Raw genomic sequence first — 24,226 nt, forward strand, 5'->3', positions numbered from 1 at the left:
TGTGCTGTGGGACTCCTGTGCGCGCAGCCTGGTATTCTGTGGGCTCTCTGAGTTGCTGAGAGCCCCCTATGACGCCCCTCTTCTGGGTAGAGTCCACCTGGTCCTTCCTGGTCCTGAGCAGTGCCATTTTCCCCTAACCGCTAGCTTTGCGTGTGCCAAGCCTTGTTGGCGGACTCCAGCGACGAAAGCAGACTGCAATCATCCATCCATCGTGGGACATCATTTGCACCAACCAGGAAACTGACTCTTCTTGGGTGCAGTACTGACTATTCTTCCTTACTAGCAGGGCCTCTTGTTCTCCCTGGACTCTTCTGTGCTTCTTGGACTTGGTCCCCTTCTTCCACAGGTCTTCAGGTCCAGGAATCCACTGTTGGTGTCTTGTAGTCTCTTCTGATTCTTGCATAATCTTCCTTTTCGTTTCTGTGTGTGTTCTGGGAAAGTTACTGTGATTTACTCCTACTTTCTTGGTCACTGGGGTGGGTTCTAGTACGTACCCTTGGGGTTTTCTAGTACTTCCAGCTCCCCTCTACACACTGCACTTGCCTAGGTGGGAAACCAACATTAGCATTCCACTTTTTTAGTATATGGTTTGTGTTACCCCAAGGCCCATTTCTAACTATTGTGATTTTCACTAATTGCACTTTTTTCTAACTGTTTTTGTGCCTATTTCTGCATACTAGTGTATATAATTTGTGTATTACTTACCTCCTAAGGGAGTATAGTCTCAATGGTATTTTTGGTATTTGTGTCACCAAAATAAAGTACCTTTATGTTTGTAACACTGAGTACTTTCTTTCATGTATTTGAGTTCTGTGTGACTACAGTGGTACTGAATGAGCTTCGCATGTCTCCTAGATAAGCCTTGGCTGCTCAGCTACATCGACCTCCAGAGAGCCTGGCTTCTAGACACTGCCTACATTTCACTAATAAGGGATAACTGGACCTGGTGTAAGGTGTAAGTACCTTAGGTACCCACTACAAACCAGGCCAGCCTCCTACAGTGTGTGACCCTGAATGTTAAAGCTCATGCAGCTTCATAAATAAACAAACTGATCACAGCTATGTGGAAGCTAAGCACTTTTTTGTGGAAGCACTCACCTTCTATTCAAACAAAACATGTAATCATGACTTTCAACATGTGGTTGCAGCCAAAGCCCCTCTCTTTCTGACTCTTAAATAATTGTCTGACAGCTGCGCTGTTAAGCTTCGCCTAAAAAAACAGGCCAAAGGAAGTGTACTTGAGGGTGTGCACATAACAAAATTGGATGTTTTTATGTTCTGTTCCCCTTTAATACTTTAAGTGAGTGGAACTATTTTATTTAACAGGGGTGACTTCTGTGAGGATTTTCCTCATTACTTCATTATGTAAGTAAGGGGCAAAGAACTGGATGAGGAGCTAGTCAGTATTTCCAAACTGATTTACATGTTTTCTACCATTATTAGGTATGGGGATTACAGCTTCTTTTCAGCAGCTGCAGTCGATGTATGAAACACTGCATCTTGTATATCTGATCAGGCCAGTAGCTGCTATTATCCAGCCTCATTACCGGGCCACTCAGAATGAAGGCCTTATTATCTATTATATTTCTGCACTACTTTTGTGACAATTGTAAGAACTCTCCAAATAAAGTTGTACTGCCTAGGCATGTATAAAATCAGTCATCTGCATCAGTCAGACCATACGCACCTTCATTATTTCACAGGATATTGTGTCCCTCACAAAATTAACTTCACCATTTCAGTGTTACTTGTTTGTACTTTAGATGAATTGCTTATTTCACAATAGTTTACATTGATTATTAATATATGTACATACTACAGTTTTCAAAATGCTTCTTGTTTGTTTTACTTTCCTATCACAGGTCACAAATCAAATGGTTACAACTTGTAAGGCATACATTACTGACAATGGGAAATCTCGTGTTTGGGATCAGAATATAGAAGTGGTAATAAAGAGAATCCAGGTGTGTAAAAAAGTGTTTGTCTGGCTAACTTTCTTACATTGCCGTTACAGAATAGGTCAACAAACTTTTAAGCTTTTTAGAAAAAAATGTATTTCATATGTGTAAGCGGCTGGCTCAGTTTATGGTGTACACCTATGGTGTCGCACCCTATACTGGGTACAGGCAACTCTTAGTGATAGTGAATATGTGTCCAGATAGCTAAAGCTTTCTATGGGTAGCTGAAGCGAGCAGCCAAAGCTTATCCAGGAGGAATGTAAAGCACTTGCAGTACCACAGTAGTCAGACAGTAACTCACTCACAAGAAAGAACCACACAAGTTTTACAAAAATAAAGGCTTCTTTATTGCAGCACTAAATACTAGACCAACATTGGTATATCTCCCTCAGGAGATACCTACATACAGTATATTTTTTATTTTTTATTTATTCGGTCTAAATTTAGACCATTAAAATACAATAAAACAATCATACATAGCAATGATAAAAGCTCGTGTCAATGATTCATAGATGCCATACAATTTGAGCTAAAAATGCATCTATAAAAACTATTAGAACCATAGCTACTCACAAAAAAACAATTCTAATAAAAAGAAGAGGAAAAATTCAGACACCAGCAATATACAATATGGTGCACTGTAAGAATATAGAAATGATTGTTAAAACAGTGCTTTTAGGACTAAATTATGTAAACAATTGTAAAAATAATCTTCAATTTAAACTACATTCAATATCAATTAAACAGTACTATAGATGAAAATCACCAGAACCCTTGGTTTATTAATAATTAAAGGTAAAATATGCATTCTCAAAATCATATACTAAAATCCCCCAGTGACCCTGAAATATTTAAAATCCACACACTGATTAGATAAAATTCCCCATCCGAGTTGAAATAGGTGACACATTAAAAGCCTAAAGTCTGCTTGACTAATCCAAGGCAATCCATTTGGAGCCCCTGTCCATAAGCCATAGAGTACCAATCCAACTCAGGGCCCCGAGGCTAGGGTGAACCTGTGACGGATCGACCAAGCTACAGACAGATATTTGGTAACTGAGCTTACTCCCAACGTGGATGGATCATATTTGCATATTCTGAAGGCATTAGCTTGGTCCTGCAAAAGTAAAACTTTGCACAAAGGGATGATCCACCTCCATCTAGGGCTCTTATAAAGGGGACAGAAGAACAACACGTACTCGGGTGTTTCCTTACATCGGAGACAATTTATGCATCTATCAGTCGTGGGATTACTTGTTGACCAACGGGCCGTAAAACTGTTGACAGGTAAAATGCCATATCTTAGCTGGAAGAAAAAGGCGCGGGCACGTGCAGGTATAGGGAGGTCCATGAAATTCTCAGGCCGAGGTTCTTGTTTAAGCTGAAGAAACTCTTCAGTTAGCCAGCCAATCCCATTGCGGTGGAAAAGCTCATCGTTAATTTTCCCCCTGTACCTCCCTTTAACAAGTTGTCTAGCGTTAGCAGGGATCAGCTCGGGGTACTTCCAATAGTGAGGGAAACCTAATTTCTCCCAAGCGGATTTCATCTCCCTCAACCATAGGATTTTTCCCAGCCCTGCGGGGATGTTATGAGATCTCTTATTGCCGCCCTGAATGGTTCAAGTTCATCCATTTTCCATATTCAAATCCAGTATAAAAGTGGTCTCAGACCTGCTGTGTCTTTAATACTATTTAAACCTAGATCGAATCTGAGAGGGATCATTGGTGTGCCCTTCCCTAACCTGGATACATGTCAGCGAAAGTGATTTCCTTGACAGTATATATACGAAACAACCAGCTGAAACAGCGCAAAAAGTATAGGGCCCTATGGGAGTGCGGGGGCAAACCATATACTAATAAGTGAAATGCAAAATAGTGAACCCAACCAAGGTAAGTGGGGCAGTGAGCTAGGAGCTGGGGTAGTATGAAAACACCAAAGGTAAGTACAGTACGTGTTCCCAGTGATCAGGTGCACAGAGGTTACCTACCCATTCGCTCCACAGGCCAACACAGGATAGTAGTGGTTGGAGTTCGTGCTTTTCAGGACCCTTTCCAGTGGACCCTGTTGAAACCAACTGACAAGACAGTGTCCCCACTCAAGGATATCAAGAAGATGGGAGTACCTACAACAGGGGACCCGGATGCATAGGAGTGAAAGGACCCTTGCTGAAGTCAGGTGAAGCCTTGGATGACCAGCTGCTGTCACAGCCTGTGGACCAGGCTGTTTAAACCCAGGAGCTGATTCAAGACATTAAAGACCTGTAAAGAAAGGGGACAGAGTCCAGCACCCTTGCAAGTGATTGGGTAGGGCAGGTGACAATGCCCACCCTCCCAGAGGTGAAGTTCCTGCAGGTTGGTGAAAGAAGAAGTCCAGCTGCCGAGTCCAGGAGCTGCAGAAGGTCCTAGGAGTGGTCTGAAGATGGTTTTGCAAAGTTTTGGGGACCAGCAATGTCCAGAGGACTCTACCCTGAAGGGGGAGTCAAGGCTGGCCCTCAGCATTCAGGAAGGGTAGCAGAAGTTGTTGGAGCCCCCACGAGTGACCCGCAGGCGATGGACACAAGGAGTCACAAGTAGGCCTCAGGAGCACAACAAAACAGAAGTACAGGACAGGGGTTGATCATCAAGTTGCGGAGTGCTGGAGGCTGGGGCTTCTTGCCACCTCAAGATCTCCTGGAGGAAGAGTCAATAAACCTTGGGAGGTGTAACAGTTGCGGTGCACATGGGGTCCAGTCTAGTGGTAGGAGCAGGGACCCACTGTCTCACAATTTGGTCAGATGACAAGCAGGTCACAGATGAGGCCACAAACCCACCACCTGTGATACAGGGCCTTTCAATGACGGTCGGACAGCAGACCCTACCAGCCGGTCAAAGCTGTCTCGAGGTGCCTGCTGATGCAGGGGAGTGACTCCTTCACTCCAAGAGAGATTCCATTGTGCTTCAAGGTGCAAACAGAGTCCTTGTGACCATGGAGGATGCACAGCCTTGGATGTTGCAGAATTATTGCAGGATCTGGAGAAACAATGTTGCAATGGGAGCGTTCCCACCAGGATCAGACTTGTTTCGGTTCCAAAGCAGACCAGCAGCGGTTCCAGAGACCAGGAGCAGCAGATATCTTTCAGAGAGTGTAGGAAAGTACCATCTTGCCTGGCATGTTACCCCCATTTTTCACTGTATATATGTTGTTTTAGTTGTATGTGTCACTGGGACCCTGCCAGCCAGGGCCCCAGTGCTCATAAGTGTGCCCTGTATGTGTTACCTGTGTTATGACTAACTGTCTCACTGAGGCTTTGCTATTCAGAACCTCAGTGGTTATGCTCTCTCATTTCTTTCCAAATTGTCACTAACAGGCTAGTGACCAATTTCACCAATTTACATTGGCATACTGGAACACCCTTATAATTCTCTAGTACATGGTACTGAGGTACCCAGGGTATTGGGGATCCAGGAGATCCCTATGGGCTGCAGCATTTCTTTTGCCACTCATAGGGAGCTCTGACAATTCTTACACAGGCCTGCCACTGCAGCCTGAGTGAAATAATGCACACATTATTTCACAGCCATTTTCACTGCACTTAAGTAACTTATAAGTCACCTATATGTCTAACCTTTACCTAGTAAAGGTTGGGTGCTAAGTTACTTAGTGTGTGGGCACCCTGGCACTAGCCAAGGTGCCCCCACATTGTTCAGAGCCAATTCCCTGAACTTTGTGAGTGCGGGGACACCATTACACGCGTGCACTATACATAGGTCACTACCTATGTATAGCTTCACAATGGTAACTCCGAATATGGCCATGTAACATGTCTAAGATCATGGAATTGCCCCCTCTATGCCATCCTGGCATTGTTGGCACAATCCCATGATCCCACGGGTCTCCAGCACAGACCCGGGCACTGCCAAACTGCCTTTTCAGGGGTTTCACTGCAGCTGCTGCTGCTGCCAGCCCCTCAGACAGGTTTCTGCCCTCCTGGGGTCCAGCCAGGCTTGCCCAGGAAGGCAGAACAAAGGACTTCCTCAGAGAGAGGGTGTTACACCCTCTCCCTTTGGAAAAAGGTGTTAAGGCAGGGGAGGAGTAGCCTCCCCCAGCCTCTGGAAATGCTTTAATGGGCACAGATGGTGCCCATTTCTGCATAAGCCAGTCTACACCGGTTCAGGGACCCCTCAGCCCTGCTCTGGCACGAAACTGGACAAAGGAAAGGGGAGTGACCACTCCCCGGACCTGCACCTCCCCTGGGAGGTGCCCAGAGCTCCTCCAGTGTGCTCCAGACCTCTGCCATCTTGGAAACAGAGGTGCTGCTGGCACACTGGACTGCTCTGAGTGGCCAGGGCCAGCAGGTGATGTCAGAGACTCCTTCTGATAGGCTCTTACTTGTGTTACTAGCCTATCCTCCTTCCTAGGTAGCCAAACCTCCTTTTCTGGCTATTTAGGGTCTCTGATTTGGGGAATTCTTCAGACACCGAATGCAATAGCTCACCAGAGTTCCTCTGCATCTCCCTCTTCACCTTCTGCCAAAGGATCGACCGCTGACTGCTCAGGACGCCTGCAAAACTGCAACAAAGTAGCAACGACAACTACTGCAACCTTGTATCGCTTCATCCTATCCGGCTTTCTCAACTGTTTCCTGGTGGTGCATGCTCTGGGGGTAGCCTGCCTTCTTCTTGCACCAGGAGCTCTGAAGAAATCTCCTGTGGGTCGACGGAATCTTCCCCCTGCAACCGCAGGCACCAAAAGACTGCATCACCGGTCCTCTGGGTCCCCTCTCAGCATGACGAGCGTGGTCCCTGGAACTCAGCAACTCTGTCCAAATGACTCCCACAGTCCAGTGACTCTTCAGTCCAAGTTTGGTGGAGTTAAGTCCTTGCCTCCCCACGCTAGACTGCATTGCTGGGTACCGTGTGATTTGCAGCTGCTCCGGCTCCTGTGCACTTTTCCAGGATTTCCTTTGTGCACAGCCAAGCCTGGGTCCACAGCACTCTAACCTGCAGTGCACGACCTCCTGAGTTGTCCTCTGGCGTCGTGGGACTCCCTTTTCTGACTTTGGGTGGACTCCGGTTCACTCCCCTTCTAAGTGCCTGTTCCGGTACTTCTGCAGGTGCTGCCTGCTTCTGTGAGGGCTCCCTGACTCGCTGGGTGTCCCCTCTGTCTCCTCATCCAAGTGGCGACATCCTGGTCACTCCTTGGCCACAGCAGCATCCAAAAATCCTAACCGCGACCCTTGCAGCTAGCAAGGCTTGTTTGCGGTCTTTCTGCGTGGGGACACCTCTGCAAGCTTCTTCACGACGTAGGACATCCATCCTCCAAAGGGGAAGTTCCTAGTCCTCTTCGTTCTTGCAAAACACCAAGCTTCTTCCATCCGGTGGCAGCTTCCTTGCACCCTCAGCTGGCATTTCCTGGGCATCTGCCCACTCTCGACACTGTCGCAACTCTTGGACTTGGTCCCCTTGTTTTACAGGTACTCAGGTCCGGAAATCCACTGTTGTTGCATTGCTGGTGTTGGCTTTCCTTGCAGAATCCCCCTATCACGACTTCTGTGCTCTCTGGGGGTTGTAGGTGCACTTTACACCTACCTTACAGGGTCTTGGGGTGGGCTATTATTCTAACCCTCACTGTTTTCTTACAGTCCCAGCAACCCTCTACAAGCTCACATAGGTTTGGGGTCCATTTGTGGTTCGCATTCCACTTTTGGAGTATATGGTTTGTGTTGCCCCTATACCTATGTGCTCCTATTGCAATCTATTGTAACTTTACACTGCTTGCATTACTTACTTTTGCTATTACTGCATATTTTTGGTATTGTGTACATATATCTTGTGTATATTTGGCATCCTCAAACTGAGGGTACTCACTGAGATACTTTTGGCATATTGTCATAAAAATAAAGTACGTTTATTTTTAGCATATCTGTGTATTGTGTTTTCTTATGATATTGTGCATATGACACCAGTGGTATAGTAGGAGCTTTGCATGTCTCCTAGTTCAGCCTAAGCTGCTCAGCTATAGCTACCTTCTATCAGCCTAAGCTGCTAGAAACACCTCTTCTACACTAATAAGGGATAACTGGACCTGGTACAGAGTGTAAGTACCCCTTGGTACCCACTACAAGCCAGGCCAGCCTCCTACACCCCTGGTCAGACACACCTGTGTACCCATGATGTGGACACAGGAGACAGTATGCCTGTCAAGAATACAATATATTTAGACAGTCTGACCAAGTTAAGGAAAGCATCAAAGTGGAAGTCCACAAGGTGCTGGAGTTGGGAGTGATTGAGCACTCTGACAGTCCCTGGGCTAGCCCGGTGGTCTTGGTCCCCAAATCTCACACAAAAGATGGCAAGAGAGAGATGAGGTGTTGTGTGGAGTACAGAGGGCTCAACTCTGTTACCAAGACAGATGCTCACCCCATCCCAAGGGCAGATGAGCTCATAGATAAATTAGGCGCTGCCAAATACGTAAGTACCTTTGACTTAACAGCAGGGTACTGGCAAATAAAAATGGCACCTTGAGCAAAAGAGAAAACGGCATTCTCTACACCTGATGGGCACTACCAGTTTACTGTGATGCCCTTTGGCTTAAAGAATGCCCCTGTCACCTTCCAAAGGTTGGTGAATCAAGTCCTTGTTGGCTTGGAGTCCATAGTGCAGCTTATGTTGATGATATTGCTGCCTTTCGCTCCAACTGGCAGGATCACCTGGTCCACCTGAAGAAGGTTTTGCAGGCCCTGCAAGCAGCAGGCCTCTCAATCAAGGCATCTAAATGTCAGATAGGGCAGGGTACTGTGGTTTACTTGGGTCACCTGTAGGTGGAGGCCAAGGTCTGCCACTCCAACCCAAGATCCAGACTATTCTGGACTGGGAAGCTCCAAAAACCCAGAATCAAGTCAGGGCATTCCTTGGCTTGACTTGGTGCTATAGGAGGTTTGTGAAGGGATATGGATCAATAGTGACACCCCTCACAGAACTGGCCTCCAAGAAAATGCCCAAGAAAGTGAACTGAACCGTGGACTGTCAAAAGGCCTTTGACACCCTGAAGCAAGCTACGTGTACAGCACCAATCTTGAAAGCTCCAGATTATTCTAAGCAGTTCATTGTGCAGACAGATGTCTCTGAGCATGGGATAGGAGCAGTCCTGTCCCAAAAAAATGATGATGGCCTTGACCAGCCTGTTACTTTTAGTAGCAGGAGGATACTCCAGAGGGAGCAGTGTTGGATTGCCATTGAGAGGGAGGCCTTTGCTGTGGTTTAGTCCCTGAAGAAGTTGAGACCATATCTTTTTGGTACTCACTTCATAGTTCAGACTGACCACAGACCTCTCAGATGGCTGATGCAAATGAAAGTAGAAAACCCTAAATTGTTGAGGTGGTCCATTTCCCTACAGGGAAAGGACTTTGTAGTGGAGTACAGACCTGGGACTGCCCATGCCAATGCTGATGGCCTTTCCAGGTTCTTCCACTTAGAAAATGAAGACTCTCTTGGGAAAGATTAGTCTCATCCTCTTTCGTTGGGGGGGGGGTTGTGTAAGGAAATGCCTCCTTGGCATGGTTACCCCCTGACTTTTTGCCTTTTGTTGATGCCAGTTATGATTGAAAGTGTGCTGGGACCCTGCTAACCAAGCCCTAGCACCAGTGTTGTTCTTTCCCTAAACTGTACCTTTGTTCCCACAATTGGCACAGCCGTGGCACCCAGACAAGTCCCTTGTAAATGGTACCCCTGGTACCAGGGGCCCTGATGCCAGGGATGGTCTCTAAGGGCTTATGTCACCCTGGGGACCCCTCACTCAGCACATGCACACTGCATCACCACTTGTGTGTGCTGGTGGGTAGAATATGACTAAGTCGACATGGCACTCCCCTCAGAGTGACATGCCCACCTCACACTGCCTGTGGCATAGGTAAGTCACCCCTCTAGCAGGCTTTACAGCCCTAAGGCAGGGTGCACTATACCACAGGTGAGGGAATGTGTGCATGAGCACTATGCCCCTACAGTGTCTAAGCAAGCTGTAGGAGGCTGGACTGGCTTGTAGTGAGTACCAAGGGGTACTTGCACCTTGCACCAGGCCCAGTTATCCCTTATTAGTGTATAGGGTGTCTAGCAGCTTAGGCTGATAGATAATGGTAGCTTAGCAGAGCAGCTTAGGCTGAACTAGGAGACGTGTGAAGCTACTACAGTACCACTTAGTGTCATATGCACAATATCATAAGAAAACACAATACACAGTTATACTAAAAATAAAGGTACTTTATTTTTATGACAATATGCCAAAGTATCTTAGAGTGTACCCTCAGTGAGAGGATAGGAAATATACACAAGATATATATACACAATAGCAAAAATATGCAGTATAGTCTTAGAAAACAGTGCAAACAATGTATAGTTACAATAGGATGCAATGGGGAAACATAGGGATAGGGGCAACACAAACCATATACTCCAAAAGTGGAATGCGAACCATGAATGGACCTCAAACCTATGTGACCTTGTAGAGGGTCGCTGGGACTATTAGAAAATAGTGAGAGTTAGAAAAATAACCCTCCCCAAGACCCTGAAAAGTGAGTGCAAAGTGCACTAAAGTTCCCCTAAGGACAAAGTAGTCGTGTTAGAGGAATAATGCAGGAAAGACACAAACCAGCAATGCAACAACTGTGGATTTCCAATCTAGGGTACCTGTGGAACAAGGGGACCAAGTCCAAAAGTCACAAGCAAGTCGGAGATGGGCAAATGCCCAGGAAATGCCAGCTGCGGGTGCAAAGAAGCTTCTACTGGACAGAAGAAGCTGAGGTTTCTGCAAGAACGAAAAGGGCTAGAGACTTCCCCTTTGGTGGACGGATCCCACTAGCCGTGGAGAGTCGTGCAGAAGTGTTTTCCCACCGAAAGAACGCCAACAAGCCTTGCTAGCTGCAAATCGTGCGGTTAGCGTTTTTGGACGCTACTGAGGCCCAGGAGGGACCAGGAGGTCGCAAATTGGACCAGCAGAGAGAGGGGACGTCGAGCAAGACAAGGAGCCCTCTCTGAAGCCAGTAGCACCCGGAGAAGTGCCAGAAACAGGCACTACGAGGATGCGTGAAACGGTGCTCGCCGAAGTTGCACAAAGGAGTCCCACGTCGCCGGAGACAAACTTAGAAAGTCGTGCAATGCAGGTTAGAGTGCCGTGGACCCAGGCTTGGCTGTGCACAAAGGATTTCCACCGGAAGTGCACAGGGGCCGGAGTAGCTGCAAAGTCGCGGTTCCCAGCAATGCAGCCCAGCGAGGTGAGGCAAGGACTTACCTCCACCAAACTTGGACTGAAGAGTCACTGGACTGTGGGGGTCACTTGGACAGAGTCGCTGGATTCGAGGGACCTCGCTCGTCGTGCTGAGAGGAGACCCAAGGGACCGGTGATGCAGCTTTTTGGTGCCTGCGGTTGCATGGGGAAGATTCCGTCGACCCACAGGAGATTTCTTCGGAGCTTCTGGTGCAGAGAGGAGGCAGACTACCCCCACAGCATGCACCACCAGGAAAACAGTCGAGAAGGCGGCAGGATCAGCGTTACAGAGTTGCAGTAGTCGTCTTTGCTACTATGTTGCAGGTTTGCAGGCTTCCAGCGCGGTCAGCAGTCGATTCCTTATCAGAAGGTGAAGAGAGAGATGCAGGGGAACTCGGCTGAGCTCATGCATTCGTTATCTGAAGTTTCCCCAGAGACAGAGACCCTAAATAGCCAGAAAAGAGGGTTTGGCTACCTAGGAGAGAGGATAGGCTACTAACACCTGAAGGAGCCTATCAGCAGGAGTCTCTGACGTCACCTGGTGGCACTGGCCACTCAGAGCAGTCCAGTGTGCCAGCAGCACCTCTGTTTCCAAGATGGCAGAGGTCTGGAGCACACTGGAGGAGCTCTGGACACCTCCCAGGGGAGGTGCAGGTCAGGGGAGTGGTCACTCCCATTTCCTTTGTCCAGTTTCGCGCCAGAGCAGGGCTAAGGGGTCCCCTGAACCGGTGTAGACTGGCTTATGGAGAATTGGGCACCTCTGTGCCCAACAAAGCATTTCCAGAGGCTGGGGGAGGCTACTCCTCCCCTGCCTTCACACCATTTTCCAAAGGGAGAGGGTGTCACACCCTCTCTCAGAGGAAGTTCTTTGTTCTGCCATCCTGGGCCAGGCCTGGCTGGACCCCAGGAGGGCAGATGCCTGTCTGAGGGGTTGGCAGCAGCAGCAGCTGCAGTGAAACCCCAGGAAGGGCAGTTTGGCAGTACCAGGGTCTGTGCTACAGACCACTGGGATCATGGGATTGTGCCAACTATGCCAGGATGGCATAGAGGGGGCAATTCCATGATCATAGACATGTTACATGGCCATATTCGGAGTTACCATTGTGAAGCTACATATAGGTAGTGACCTATATGTAGTGCACGCGTGTAATGGTGTCCCCGCACTCACAAAGTTCAGGGAATTGGGTCTGAACAATGTGGGGGCACCTTGGCTAGTGCCAGGGTGCCCTCACACTAAGTAACTTTGCACCTAATCTTTACCAGGTAAAGGATAGACATATAGGTGACTTATAAGTTACTTAAGTGCAGTGAAAAATGGCTGTGAAATAACGTGGACGTTATTTCACTCAGGCTGCAGTGGCAGGCCTGTGTAAGAATTGTCAGAGCTCCCTATGGGTGGCAAAAGAAATGCTGCAGCCCATAGGGATCTCCTGGAACCCCAATACCCTGGGTACCTCAGTACCATATACTAGGGAATTATAAGGGTGTTCCAGTAAGCCAATGTAAATTGGTAAAAAATGGTCACTAGCCTGTTAGTGACAATTTGGAAAGAAATGAGAGAGCATAACCACTGAGGTTCTGATTAGCAGAGCCTCAGTGAGACAGTTAGGCACTACACAGGGAACACACACATATAGGCCACAAACTTATGAGCACTGGGGTCCTGACTAGCAGGGTCCCAGTGACACATAACAAACATACTGAAAACCTAGGGTTTTCACTATGAGCACTGGGCCCTGGCTGGCAGGATCCCAGTGAGACAGTGAAAACACCCTGACATACACTCACAAACAGGCCAAAAGTGGGGGTAATAAGGCTAGAAAGAGGCTACTTTCTCACACAACCCCCCCCCCCAAACGAAGGACAATAAGGCTAACCTTGGCCAGTTGAGACTTTATTGTCTAAGTGGTGATAAGTAGAGAGTAGCTCTGCAATAGACTGGTTACTCCCTTTATCATCCACTATATGGTTACTTCCCTGTGGGGATGTAAACCACCCTGTTTGAAGTTTTTTAGCTAACCAACAATGTGAAGATGTATTTTCAGAGTTTCTATCAGTAAGTTTTAGTTTAGAGCAGTGGGAATTATCCACTGAACCTATTTGTAATGATGGAAATGCCAGACAGGGATGCTGTCTCAGTAAAGCCATAGCTGGGCAAAAACTTTGTCCATATGGCTGGAAGAGAGAACAGGGATGCTGTTTCTCTTGAGTTGGAGCAGGGCAGGGATGCTGTCCTATGAGCTCCACACTAGGGCAGGGATGCTGTCCTAAGTGTTGTGAGGCAGTGCAGAGTTTCTGCACTAAAGTTTCTCTCGGAGGGTTGGAGGGATGCTCCATGTTAACTAAAATGGTGCTCTTTTTCTCACCAATGTTAGTTATCCCACAGAGAGGTACTTCTACCTCAGGGAGTCCAGCTTTGCCAGCTGATGATTCCCTTTGAACAGGTGCCACCCCAGGAGAGGTTTCTCCCACCACAGGAATGCTATCCTGAATGGCAGGGTGGTTAGGGGATACTGTGATACCCTTTTTACCTGTTGATGGAGAGGGATCCTGAGTTTCCAGGCCTTCTCTCCTTTGCTTTTACATTTCAGTAGAAATGAGAGGGAACAATTCCTCAGGGATGCCCAGCATGGCTGCATGGGCATAAAACTCTACATCAGCCCAACCTGAGGCCTCTAGGTCATTACCTAAGAGACAGTCTACAGGTAAGCTAGGTGATACCACCACCTGCTTAGGGCCAGTAACTCCACCCCAACTAAACTGAATTATAGCTAAGGGAAGAAACTTAGTGGAGTTATGGACATCAATAATCTTATACTGTTGTCCAATGATGTGTTGATCAGGGTGCACTAGGTTTTCAGTCACCAAAGTGATACTGGCACCTGTGTCCCTGTAGGCCAAGGCCTCAACACCATTTATTGAAACTGTCTGCCTGTACTTATCCATTGTAAGGGGACAAGCAGCCAGTGTGGCAAGGCCAATGCCACTAGGTGTGACAGAAACTGTCTTGGGGCTGACTACCCCAGTTTCTATGATGGACCCATAAGTGAACCCAACTACACCCTTTGCTTGACTGTTGCCAGCAGTCCCACCACTAGTACCACTACTGCTAGGGGCACTAGAGCTTGGTGTATTAGTGATGGTAGGCTCAGGGGGTTTACCTGGACAGGACTTATCCCCTGGCCTATGGCCTCTGTTTTTACACACAAAGCACCAAGGCTTTTTAATGTGTGCAGGTTGAGAAGAAGAGGAAGAATTAGTTTTATCCCCACCCTCTGAAGAGTGTTTAAGATTTGAAGTGGGATCTTTGGTTTTACCCTTATCCCCATGCTTATCTTGAGATTTTTCACCATCTTTCTTCTTATTGCCATCTTTGTCACCCCCTGTATGAACTTTTCTGTTCACCCTTGTTCTGACCCATTTGTCTGCCTTCTTTCCCAATTCTTGGGGAGAGGTCAGATCAGAGTCTACCAGGTACTGGTGCAACAAATCAGACACACAATTATTAAGTATATGCTCTCTCAGGATTGTGTTATACAGGCTTTCATAATCAGTAACTTTACTGCCATGTAACCACCCCTCCAAGGCCTTCACTGAATGGTCAATGAAATCAACCCAGTCTTGTGAAGACTCCTTTTTGGTCTCTCTGAACTTTATCCTGTATTGTTCAGTGGTTAAGCCATAACCATCCAAGAGTGCATTCTTAAGAACTTGGAAATTATTAGCATCATTTTCTTTCACAGTAAGGAGCCTATCCCTACCTTTTCCACTAAATGATAGCCATAGGATAGCAGCCCACTGCCTTTGAGGGACATCCTGTACAACACAGGCCCTCTCAAGTGCAGCAAACCACTTGTTAATGTCATCCCCCTCCTTATAAGGGGGAACTATCTTATGCAGATTCCTGGAATCATGCTCTTTTGCAGGATGACTATGGGGAATACTGCTGCTGCCACCGTGGGTTTCTAAACCCAACTTCTGTCTTTCCTTCTCTAATTCTAAAGACTGTCTATCCAAATCCAGCTGTTGCTTCTTGAGCTTCAGTCTGGTTTGTTCCACTCTCAATCTATTGAGCTCCCTTTCTAACAATCTGTCATCAGGGTGGGTGGGAGGGACATTCCTAGATACAGCGGTATGATGGGAATGAACAGAAGGAGACCTGTCCCTTACAGAGGGCACCCTAACAGCTTGGCTAACAGAAACATCACTACCAGTATGGTGTGAATAAATGCTTTTGCTATGATGTGAGACAACACTATTTATATGGTGTGGCTCATCATCATTACCAACTATGCTAGACTGTCTAGTAATGGGCAGGCTAGGAAGTTTCTTTCCTGAATCTTTTCCTGGGGGAGTCCTTGGATCAGATTGAGAACCATTAGCTACTTTTTCTACAGATTGGGCACTTATGGCCTTATCCTGTACTCTAAGCATGTTAATTAACAGTTCTAAGGAAGGATTCTTCCCTACACTCAAACCTCTCTCTATGCAGAGATTCCTTGCTCCTTTCCAGCTAAGGTGATCATATGCAAGTTTGGACAGATCAACATTTTGGCCTGTGCCAGACATTTTTAGAGAGAGTTAAAGTGATAGTAAAAGAAAAAAAAGTTTGTCAGAGCTTTTAGAAAGACAGAGAAAAAAAACTTTTAAAACTTTTTAGAACTTTTTTGAAAGTTAGAAGTACTTTTCAGTACTTAGAAAAGAGTGAAAAGAGGAAATGCTAAAACTTTTTGGCTATGTGTATATACACTGACCTTGTTTTGTATATTTTTCTCTTATGAAAAGTACAATGGCAAGAGTGGTAAGTAGTCTCAAAGCACTTATCCCACCGCTGCACAACCAATGTAGGAGGCTGGACTGGCTTGTAGTGAGTACCAAGGGGTACTTGCACCTTGCACCAGGCCCAGTTATCCCTTATTAGTGTATAGGGTGTCTAGCAGCTTAGGCTGATAGATAATGGTAGCTTAGCAGAGCAGCTTAGGCTGAACTAGGAGACGTGTGAAGCTACTACAGTACCACTTAGTGTCATATGCACAATATCATAAGAAAACACAATACACAGTTATACTAAAAATAAAGGTACTTTATTTTTATGACAATATGCCAAAGTATCTTAGAGTGTACCCTCAGTGAGAGGATAGGAAATATACACAAGATATATATACACAATAGCAAAAATATGCAGTATAGTCTTAGAAAACAGTGCAAACAATGTATAGTTACAATAGGATGCAATGGGGAAACATAGGGATAGGGGCAACACAAACCATATACTCCAAAAGTGGAATGCGAACCACGAATGGACCCCAAACCTATGTGACCTTGTAGAGGGTCGCTGGGACTATTAGAAAATAGTGAGAGTTAGAAAAATAACCCTCCCCAAGACCCTGAAAAGTGAGTGCAAAGTGCACTAAAGTTCCCCTAAGGACAAAGTAGTCGTGTTAGAGGAATAATGCAGGAAAGACACAAACCAGCAATGCAACAACTGTGGATTTCCAATCTAGGGTACCTGTGGAACAAGGGGACCAAGTCCAAAAGTCACAAGCAAGTCGGAGATGGGCAAATGCCCAGGAAATGCCAGCTGCGGGTGCAAAGAAGCTTCTACTGGACAGAAGAAGCTGAGGTTTCTGCAGGAACGAAAAGGGCTAGAGACTTCCCCTTTGGTGGACGAATCCATCTCGCCGTGGAGAGTCGTGCAAAAGTGTTTTCCCGCCGAAAGAACGCCAACAAGCCTTGCTAGCTGCAAATCGTGCAGTTAGCGTTTTTGGACGCTGCTGAGGCCCAGGAGGGACCAGGAGGTCGCAAATTGGACCAGCTGAGAGAGGGGACGTCGAGCAAGACAAGGAGCCCTCTCTGAAGCCGGTAGCTCCCGGAGAAGTGCCAGAAACAGGCACTACGAGGATGCGTGAAATGGTGCTCGCCGAAGTTGCACAAAGGAGTCCCACGTCGCCGGAGACCAACTTAGAAAGTCGTGCAAAGCAGGTTAGAGTGCCGTGGACCCAGGCTTGGCTGTGCACAAAGGATTTCCGCCGGAAGTGCACAGGGGCCGGAGTAGCTGCAAAGTCGCGGTTCCCAGCAATGCAGCCCAGCGAGGTGAGGCAAGGACTTACCTCCACCAAACTTGGACTGAAGAGTCACTGGACTGTGGGGGTCACTTGGACAGAGTCGCTGGATTTGAGGGACCTCGCTCGTCATGCTGAGAGGAGACCCAAGGGACCGGTAATGCAGCTTTTTGGTGCCTGCGGTTGCAGGGGGAAGATTCCGTCGACCCACGGGAGATTTCTTCGGAGCTTCTGGTGCAGAGAGGAGGCAGACTACCCCCACAGCATGCACAAGCAGGAAAACAGTCGAGAAGGCGGCAGGATCAGCGTTACAGAGTTGCAGTAGTCGTCTTTGCTACTATGTTGCAGGTTTGCAGGCTTCCAGCGCGGTCAGCAGTCGATTCCTTATCAGAAGGTGAAGAGAGAGATGCAGAGGAACTCGGCTGAGCTCATGCATTCGTTATCTGAAGTTTCCCCAGAGACAGAGACCCTAAATAGCCAGAAAAGAGGGTTTGGCTACCTAGGAGAGAGGATAGGCTACTAACACCTGAAGGAGCCTATCAGCAGGAGTCTCTGACGTCACCTGGTGGCACTGGCCACTCAGAGCAGTCCAGTGTGCCAGCAGCACCTCTGTTTCCAAGATGGCAGAGGTCTGGAGCACACTGGAGGAGCTCTGGACACCTCCCAGGGGAGGTGCAGGTCAGGGGAGTGGTCACTCCCCTTTCCTTTGTCCAGTTTCGCGCCAGAGCAGGGCTAAGGGGTCCCCTGAACCGGTGTAGACTGGCTTATGCAGAATTGGGCACCTCTGTGCCCAACAAAGCATTTCCAGAGGCTGGGGGAGGCTACTCCTCCCCTGCCTTCACACCATTTTCCTAAGGGAGAGGGTGTCACACCCTCTCTCAGAGGAAGTTCTTTGTTCTGCCATCCTGGGCCAGGCCTGGCTGGACCCCAGGAGGGCAGATGCCTGTCTGAGGGGTTGGCAGCAGCAGCAGCTGCAGTGAAACCCCAGGAAGGGCAGTTTGGCAGTACCAGGGTCTGTGCTACAGACCACTGGGATCATGGGATTGTGCCAACTATGCCAGGATGGCATAGAGGGGGCAATTCCATGATCATAGACATGTTACATGGCCATATTCGGAGTTACCATTGTGAAGCTACATATAGGTAGTGACCTATATGTAGTGCGTGTAATGGTGTCCCCGCACTCACAAAGTTCAGGGAATTGGCTCTGAACAATGTGGGGGCACCTTGGCTAGTGCCAGGGTGCCCTCACACTAAGTAACTTTGCACCTAACCTTTACCAGGTAAAGGTTAGACATATAGGTGACTTACTGTATAAGTTACTTAAGTGCAGTGAAAAATGGCTGTGAAATAACGTGGACGTTATTTCACTCAGGCTGCAGTGGCAGGCCTGTGTAAGAATTGTCAGAGCTCCCTATGGGTGGCAAAAGAAATGCTGCAGCCCATAGGGATCTCCTGGAACCCCAATACCCTGGGTACCTCAGTACCATATACTAGGGAATTATAAGGGTGTTCCAGTAAGCCAATGTAAATTGGTAAAAAATGGTCACTAGCCTGTTAGTGACAATTTGGAAAGAAATGAGAGAGCATAACCACTGAGGTTCTGATTAGCAGAGCCTCAGTGAGACAGTTAGGCACTACACAGGGAACACACACATATAGGCCACAAACTTATGAGCACTGGGGTCCTGACTAGCAGGGTCCCAGTGACACATAACAAACATACTGAAAACCTAGGGTTTTCACTATGAGCACTGGGCCCTGGCTGGCAGGATCCCAGTGAGACAGTGAAAACACCCTGACATACACTCACAAACAGGCCAAAAGTGGGGGTAACAAGGCTAGAAAGAGGCTACTTTCTCACACAAGCCCTTAGACATTGTAAGTGCAAGGTAGCCATAAAGAGTATATGGTCTGGCAGTTTGTCAAACACGAACTCCACAGTTCCATAATGGCTACACTGAAATCTGGGAAGTTTGGTACCAAACTTCTCAGCACAATTAATGCACACTGATGCCAGTGTGGGATTAATTGCAAAAGGCACCCAGAGGGCATCTTAGAGATGTCCCTGAATACCAGTCCTACTCTTAGTGCTAGGCTGACCAGTTTCTGCCAGCCTAGCACAACCAGACAAATTTCTGGCCACATGGGGAGAGTGCCTTTGTCCCTCTGTGGCCAGGAACAAAGCCTGTACTGGGTTGAGGTGCTTCTCACCTCCCCCTGCAGGAACTGTAACACCTGACGGTGAGCATCAAAGGCTCATGCCTTATGTTACAGCACCCCAGGGCATCCCAGCTAGTGGAGATGCCCACCCCTCCAGCCACTGCCCCCTCTGTTGGCAGCAAGGCAGGAGAGGATAATGAGAAAAACAAGGAGGAGTCACCCACCAGTCAGGACAGCCCCTAAGGTGTTCTGAGCTGAGGTGACCCCTGCCTTTAGAAATCCTCCATCTTGAGTTTGGAGGATTCCCCCAATAGGATTAGGGATGTGCCTCCCTCCCCTCAGGGAGGAGGCACAAAGAGGGTGTAGCCACCCTTCAGGACAGTAGCCATTGGCTACTGTCCTCCTGAAAACACCCCCCTAAACTTAGTATTTAGTGGTGACCCAGAACCCAGGAAATTAGATTCCTGCAACCTACACAAAGAAGGACTGCTGACCTGAAAGCCCTGCAGAGACGACGGAGACAACAACTGACTTGGCCCCAGCCCTATTGGCCTGTCTCCAGACTCAACTAACCTGCACAGGGACGCATCCAACAGGGACCAGCGACCTTTGAAGCCTCAAAGGACTGCCCTGAACCCGAAGGACCAAGAAACTCCAGAGAACAGCAGCACTGTTGCAACTGTGAAGCAACTTTTAAAGAACTCACTCTTCCCGCTGGGAGCGTGAGACTTCACACTCTGCACCCCACACCCCCGGCCCGAGCACTAGAGAACCAACTCTGCGGAGAGGACTCCCAGGCGACTGCGACCTCGTGAGTAACCTGAGACGACCCCTCTGCACCCCCACAGCACGACTGCAGAGAGGATCCAGAGGCTCCCCCTGACCGCGACTGCCTGGAACAAAGAACCCGACGCCTGGACCAAGCACTGCACCCGCAGCCCCCAGGCCCGAAAGGAACCGACCTCCAGTGCAGGAGTGACCATCAGGCGGCCCTCTGCCTAACCCAGTCAGTGGCTGGCCTCAGAAGCCCCCTTGTGCCCTGCTTGCATCCCTAGAGTGACCCCCGGGTCCCTCCATTGATTTCTACAGAAAACCTGACACCTGCTAAGCACACTGCACCTGGCTGCCCCTGTGCCGCTGAGGGTGTGTTTTGTGTGCCTGCTTGTGTCCCCCCCAGTGCTCTACAAAACCCCCCTAGTCTGCCCTCTGAAGACGCAGGTACTTACTTGTTAGCAGACTGGAACCGGAGCACCCCTGTTCTCCATAGGCGCCTATGTGTTTTGGGCCCTCCTTTGACCTCTGCACCTGACCGGCCATGTGTTGCTGGTGCAGTGACTTTGGGGTTGCCTTGAACCCCCAACGGTGGGCTGGCTATGCCCAGGAAACTGAACTTGTAAGTGCTTTACTTACCTCAGTAACTTAACCTTACTTACCTCCCCCAGGAAGTGTTGATTTTTGCACTGTCCACTTTTAAAATAGCTTATTGCCATTTTAACCTTTACTGTGTGTACTACTGCTTTAATTCAAAGTTCCTTACTTACCTGTGTGGAGTACCTTGCATTTTATGTATTTGCTTCAAATCTTGAATCTTGTGGTTCTAAAATAAATTAAGAAAATATATTTTTCTACATAAAAACTAAAGGCCTGGAGTTAAGTCTTTGAGTGTGTGTTCCTCATTTATTGCCTGTGTGTGTACAACAAATGCTTAACACTACCCTCTGATAAGCCTACTGCTAGACCACACTACCACAAAAAATAGAGCATTAGTATTATCTAATTTTGCCTCTATCAACCTCTAAGGGGAACCCTTGGACTGTGTGCACAGTATCTCTCACATTGAGATAGTATATTCAGAGCCAACTTCCTACAGGCACTCTTAGATGGGTTTGGTCTTACCACTGAGCAATATAGAATAAAGTTCAGGGAGACCAGAAAAGCGTCCTCACAAGGTTGAATAGACCTTTTGGACTGTTTTGTTAAAGCTTTGAAAGGCTGGTTACGTGGCAGCCTGATTATGAGGGCGTGTACAACTTAATTCTGAGAGAGCATTTACTTAACACGTCTGTGTCTGATTTGTTGCACCAATACTTGGTACATTCAAATCTGACCTCTCCCAAGAATTTGGAAAGAAGGCAGACAAATGGGTCAGAACAAGGGTGAGCAGAAAAGCTCATACGGGGGGACAAAGACAAGAAAAGGGAAGGTGGTGAGTCTCATGACAAAAGGTGGGGACAAAGATAAAGAGGAGTCTTCATCAGGCCCACAGAACTCTTCTGGGGGTGGGTCTAAAATCTCTTCCTCTCACAATGAGGTGAAAAAGCCTTTGTGTATAAAAACAAAGACCATAGGCCAGGAGACAGCTCCTGTCCTAAGAAACACCAAGTCTCCCACCATTACAACCCCCACTCCTATACCCAGTGCCCCTAGCAATAACAGCAATGGTGGGAATAATAATGACAATAACAAATCCAAGGGTGTGGCAGGGCTAACTCTGGGAAGTGTATTGGGGGCTGCTTTAGTTAGGGAAATCACTGAGGCTGTTTTAGTCTCTGATGGGGGCACTGATTTTGCCACCCTTGTTGCTTGTCACCTTTAACATGGATAAGTACAAGCAGCATCCCTTGATAAATGGTTTTCCGACTGAGGCCTACAGGGACACAGATGCCAGTGTTTTATCATTATGACTGAAAAACTGGTGTCCCCTGAGCAACACCTATTTGGTCACCAGTACCAAGTGACTGACACCCATAACAATACTGTGAGCCACCACATGGCAGCTGTTGGTCTCAGCTGGGGGGAAGATACTGGTCCTAAAAAAGTTGTAGTGTCCACAGACCTACCTGTAGAGTGTCTACTACGGAATGACCTGGAAACTTCAGCTTGGGCTGAGGTAGATTTGGGAGACCATGCAGCAATGCTGGGTATTCCAGGGTACATCTTTGCTTTAACAAGGACTCAGGCCAAAAAGCAAAGAGAACAGGGAAACCTGGATCCTGGAACTATTGATCAAGAGCTTCCTAAAACCAAGGGTAGAAAGGGTAAGAACTTATCTCCTACCCCACCCTCCACTGAGGATTCCCCCTTTGAGGAGGAGGAATCCATTCCCTGGACAGAACCTAAATCTGAGGAACTCAAAGCTGACACAGCTGAGCTCTTAGGTGCAGGGGGACCAGCCAGGGAAGAGTTAACAAACTTGTCTCACACTAGAGGGTTTAAGACAGCAAGCTATCCAACAGGAGACAGGAGATGTCAGTGGTACCCACAAGGTGTTCTGTAAGGATAATCTCCTGTATTCAGAACCATAACATAGCACATAACATTCTCCTATTTGATCACATGGGGCATAGCAAGACTTGGGATAGACCAGTCCCTCAGTTTGTCTGGCCCCAAATGTCTGAAGACACAAAGGAGTTTTGTCGCACCTGTGGCACCTGTCAAGCCAGTGGTAAGACAGGTAGCTCTCCAAAGGACCCTTTAAGTCCAGTACCAGTGGTTGTGGAACCCTATGAAAGGGTAGGGGTTGACATTGTTGGCTCCCTAGACCCTCCTACAGCTTCTGGCAATAGATTTATACTGGTGGTGGTGGACCATGCCACCAGGTATCCAGAAGCCATATCTCTGAGGACCACTACAGCTCTTGCAGTGGCCAAAGCGCTCCTGGGTATTTTCTCTAGATTGGGCTTACCAAAGGAGGTAGTATCAGACAGAGGTAGCAAGTTCATGTCTGTATACCTAAAAGCTATATGGAAAGATTATGGTGTAACCTATTCATTCACCACACCTTACTATCCCCAAAGAAATGGGTTAGTTGAGAGGTTTAATAAAACTCTCAAAGGTATGATAATTGGAATCTCTGAAAAACTCAGGAGGAGGTGAAATGTCCTATTACCATGCCTCTTTTTTGCCTATAGGGAGGTCCCACAGAAGGGAGTGGGCTACAGCCCCTTTGAACTTCTATTTGGGCACCCTGTAAGTGTAGGAAAAAACCATCTTGCCTGGCATGTTACCCCCATTTTTCACTGTATATATGTTGTTTTAGTTGTATGTGTCACTGGGACCCTGGTATCCAGGGCCCCAGTGCTCATAAGTGTGCCTGAATGTGTTACCTGTGTAGTGACTAACTGTCTCACTGAGGCTCTGCTAATCAGAACCTCAGTGGTTATGCTCTCTCATTTATTTTAAATTGTCACTAACAGGCTATTGACCAATTTTACCAATTTACATTGGCTTACTGGAACACCCTTATAATTCCCTAATATATGGTACTGAGGTACCCAGGGTATTGGGGTTCCAGGAGATCCCTATGGGCTGCAGCATTTCTTTTGCCACCCATAGGGAGCTCTGACAATTCTTACACAGGCCTGCCACTGCAGCCTGAGTGAAATAACGTCCACGTTATTTCACAGCCATTTTACACTGCACTTAAGTAACTTATAAGTCACCTATATGTCTTACCTTTACCTGGTAAAGGTTAGGTGCAAAGTTACTTAGTGTGAGGGCACCCTGGCACTAGCCAAGGTGCCCCCACATTGTTCAGGGCCAATTCCCCGGACTTTGTGAGTGCGGGGACACCATTACACGCGTGCACTACATATAGGTCACTACCTATATGTAGCTTCACAATGGTAACTCCGAATATGGCCATGTAACATGTCTATGATCATGGAATTGCCCCCTCTATGCCATCCTGGCATAGTTGGCACAATCCCATGATCCCAGTGGTCTGTAGCACAGACCCTGGTACTGCCAAACTGCCTTTCCTGGGGTTTCACTGCAGCTGCTGCTGCTGCCAACCCCTCAGACAGG

At 47.6% G+C, this 24,226-nt stretch overlaps 1 protein-coding gene across 1 annotated transcript in view; it reads left to right on the plus strand.

Annotated features, from left to right (window-relative positions):
• The window catches only part of DNAH8 (dynein axonemal heavy chain 8), a 9,979,189-nt gene that overhangs the window by 1,323,272 nt on the left and 8,631,691 nt on the right, over positions 1-24,226 (plus strand). The window contains exon 8 of the mRNA XM_069236651.1: positions 1,863-1,964. Within this exon, the coding sequence (XP_069092752.1) occupies positions 1,863-1,964 (102 nt within the window). The remainder of the gene's footprint in view (positions 1-1,862; positions 1,965-24,226) is intronic.

This window comes from Pleurodeles waltl, chromosome 5, assembly GCF_031143425.1.
Source record: "Pleurodeles waltl isolate 20211129_DDA chromosome 5, aPleWal1.hap1.20221129, whole genome shotgun sequence".
Taxonomy (NCBI): Eukaryota; Metazoa; Chordata; class Amphibia; order Caudata; family Salamandridae; genus Pleurodeles; species Pleurodeles waltl.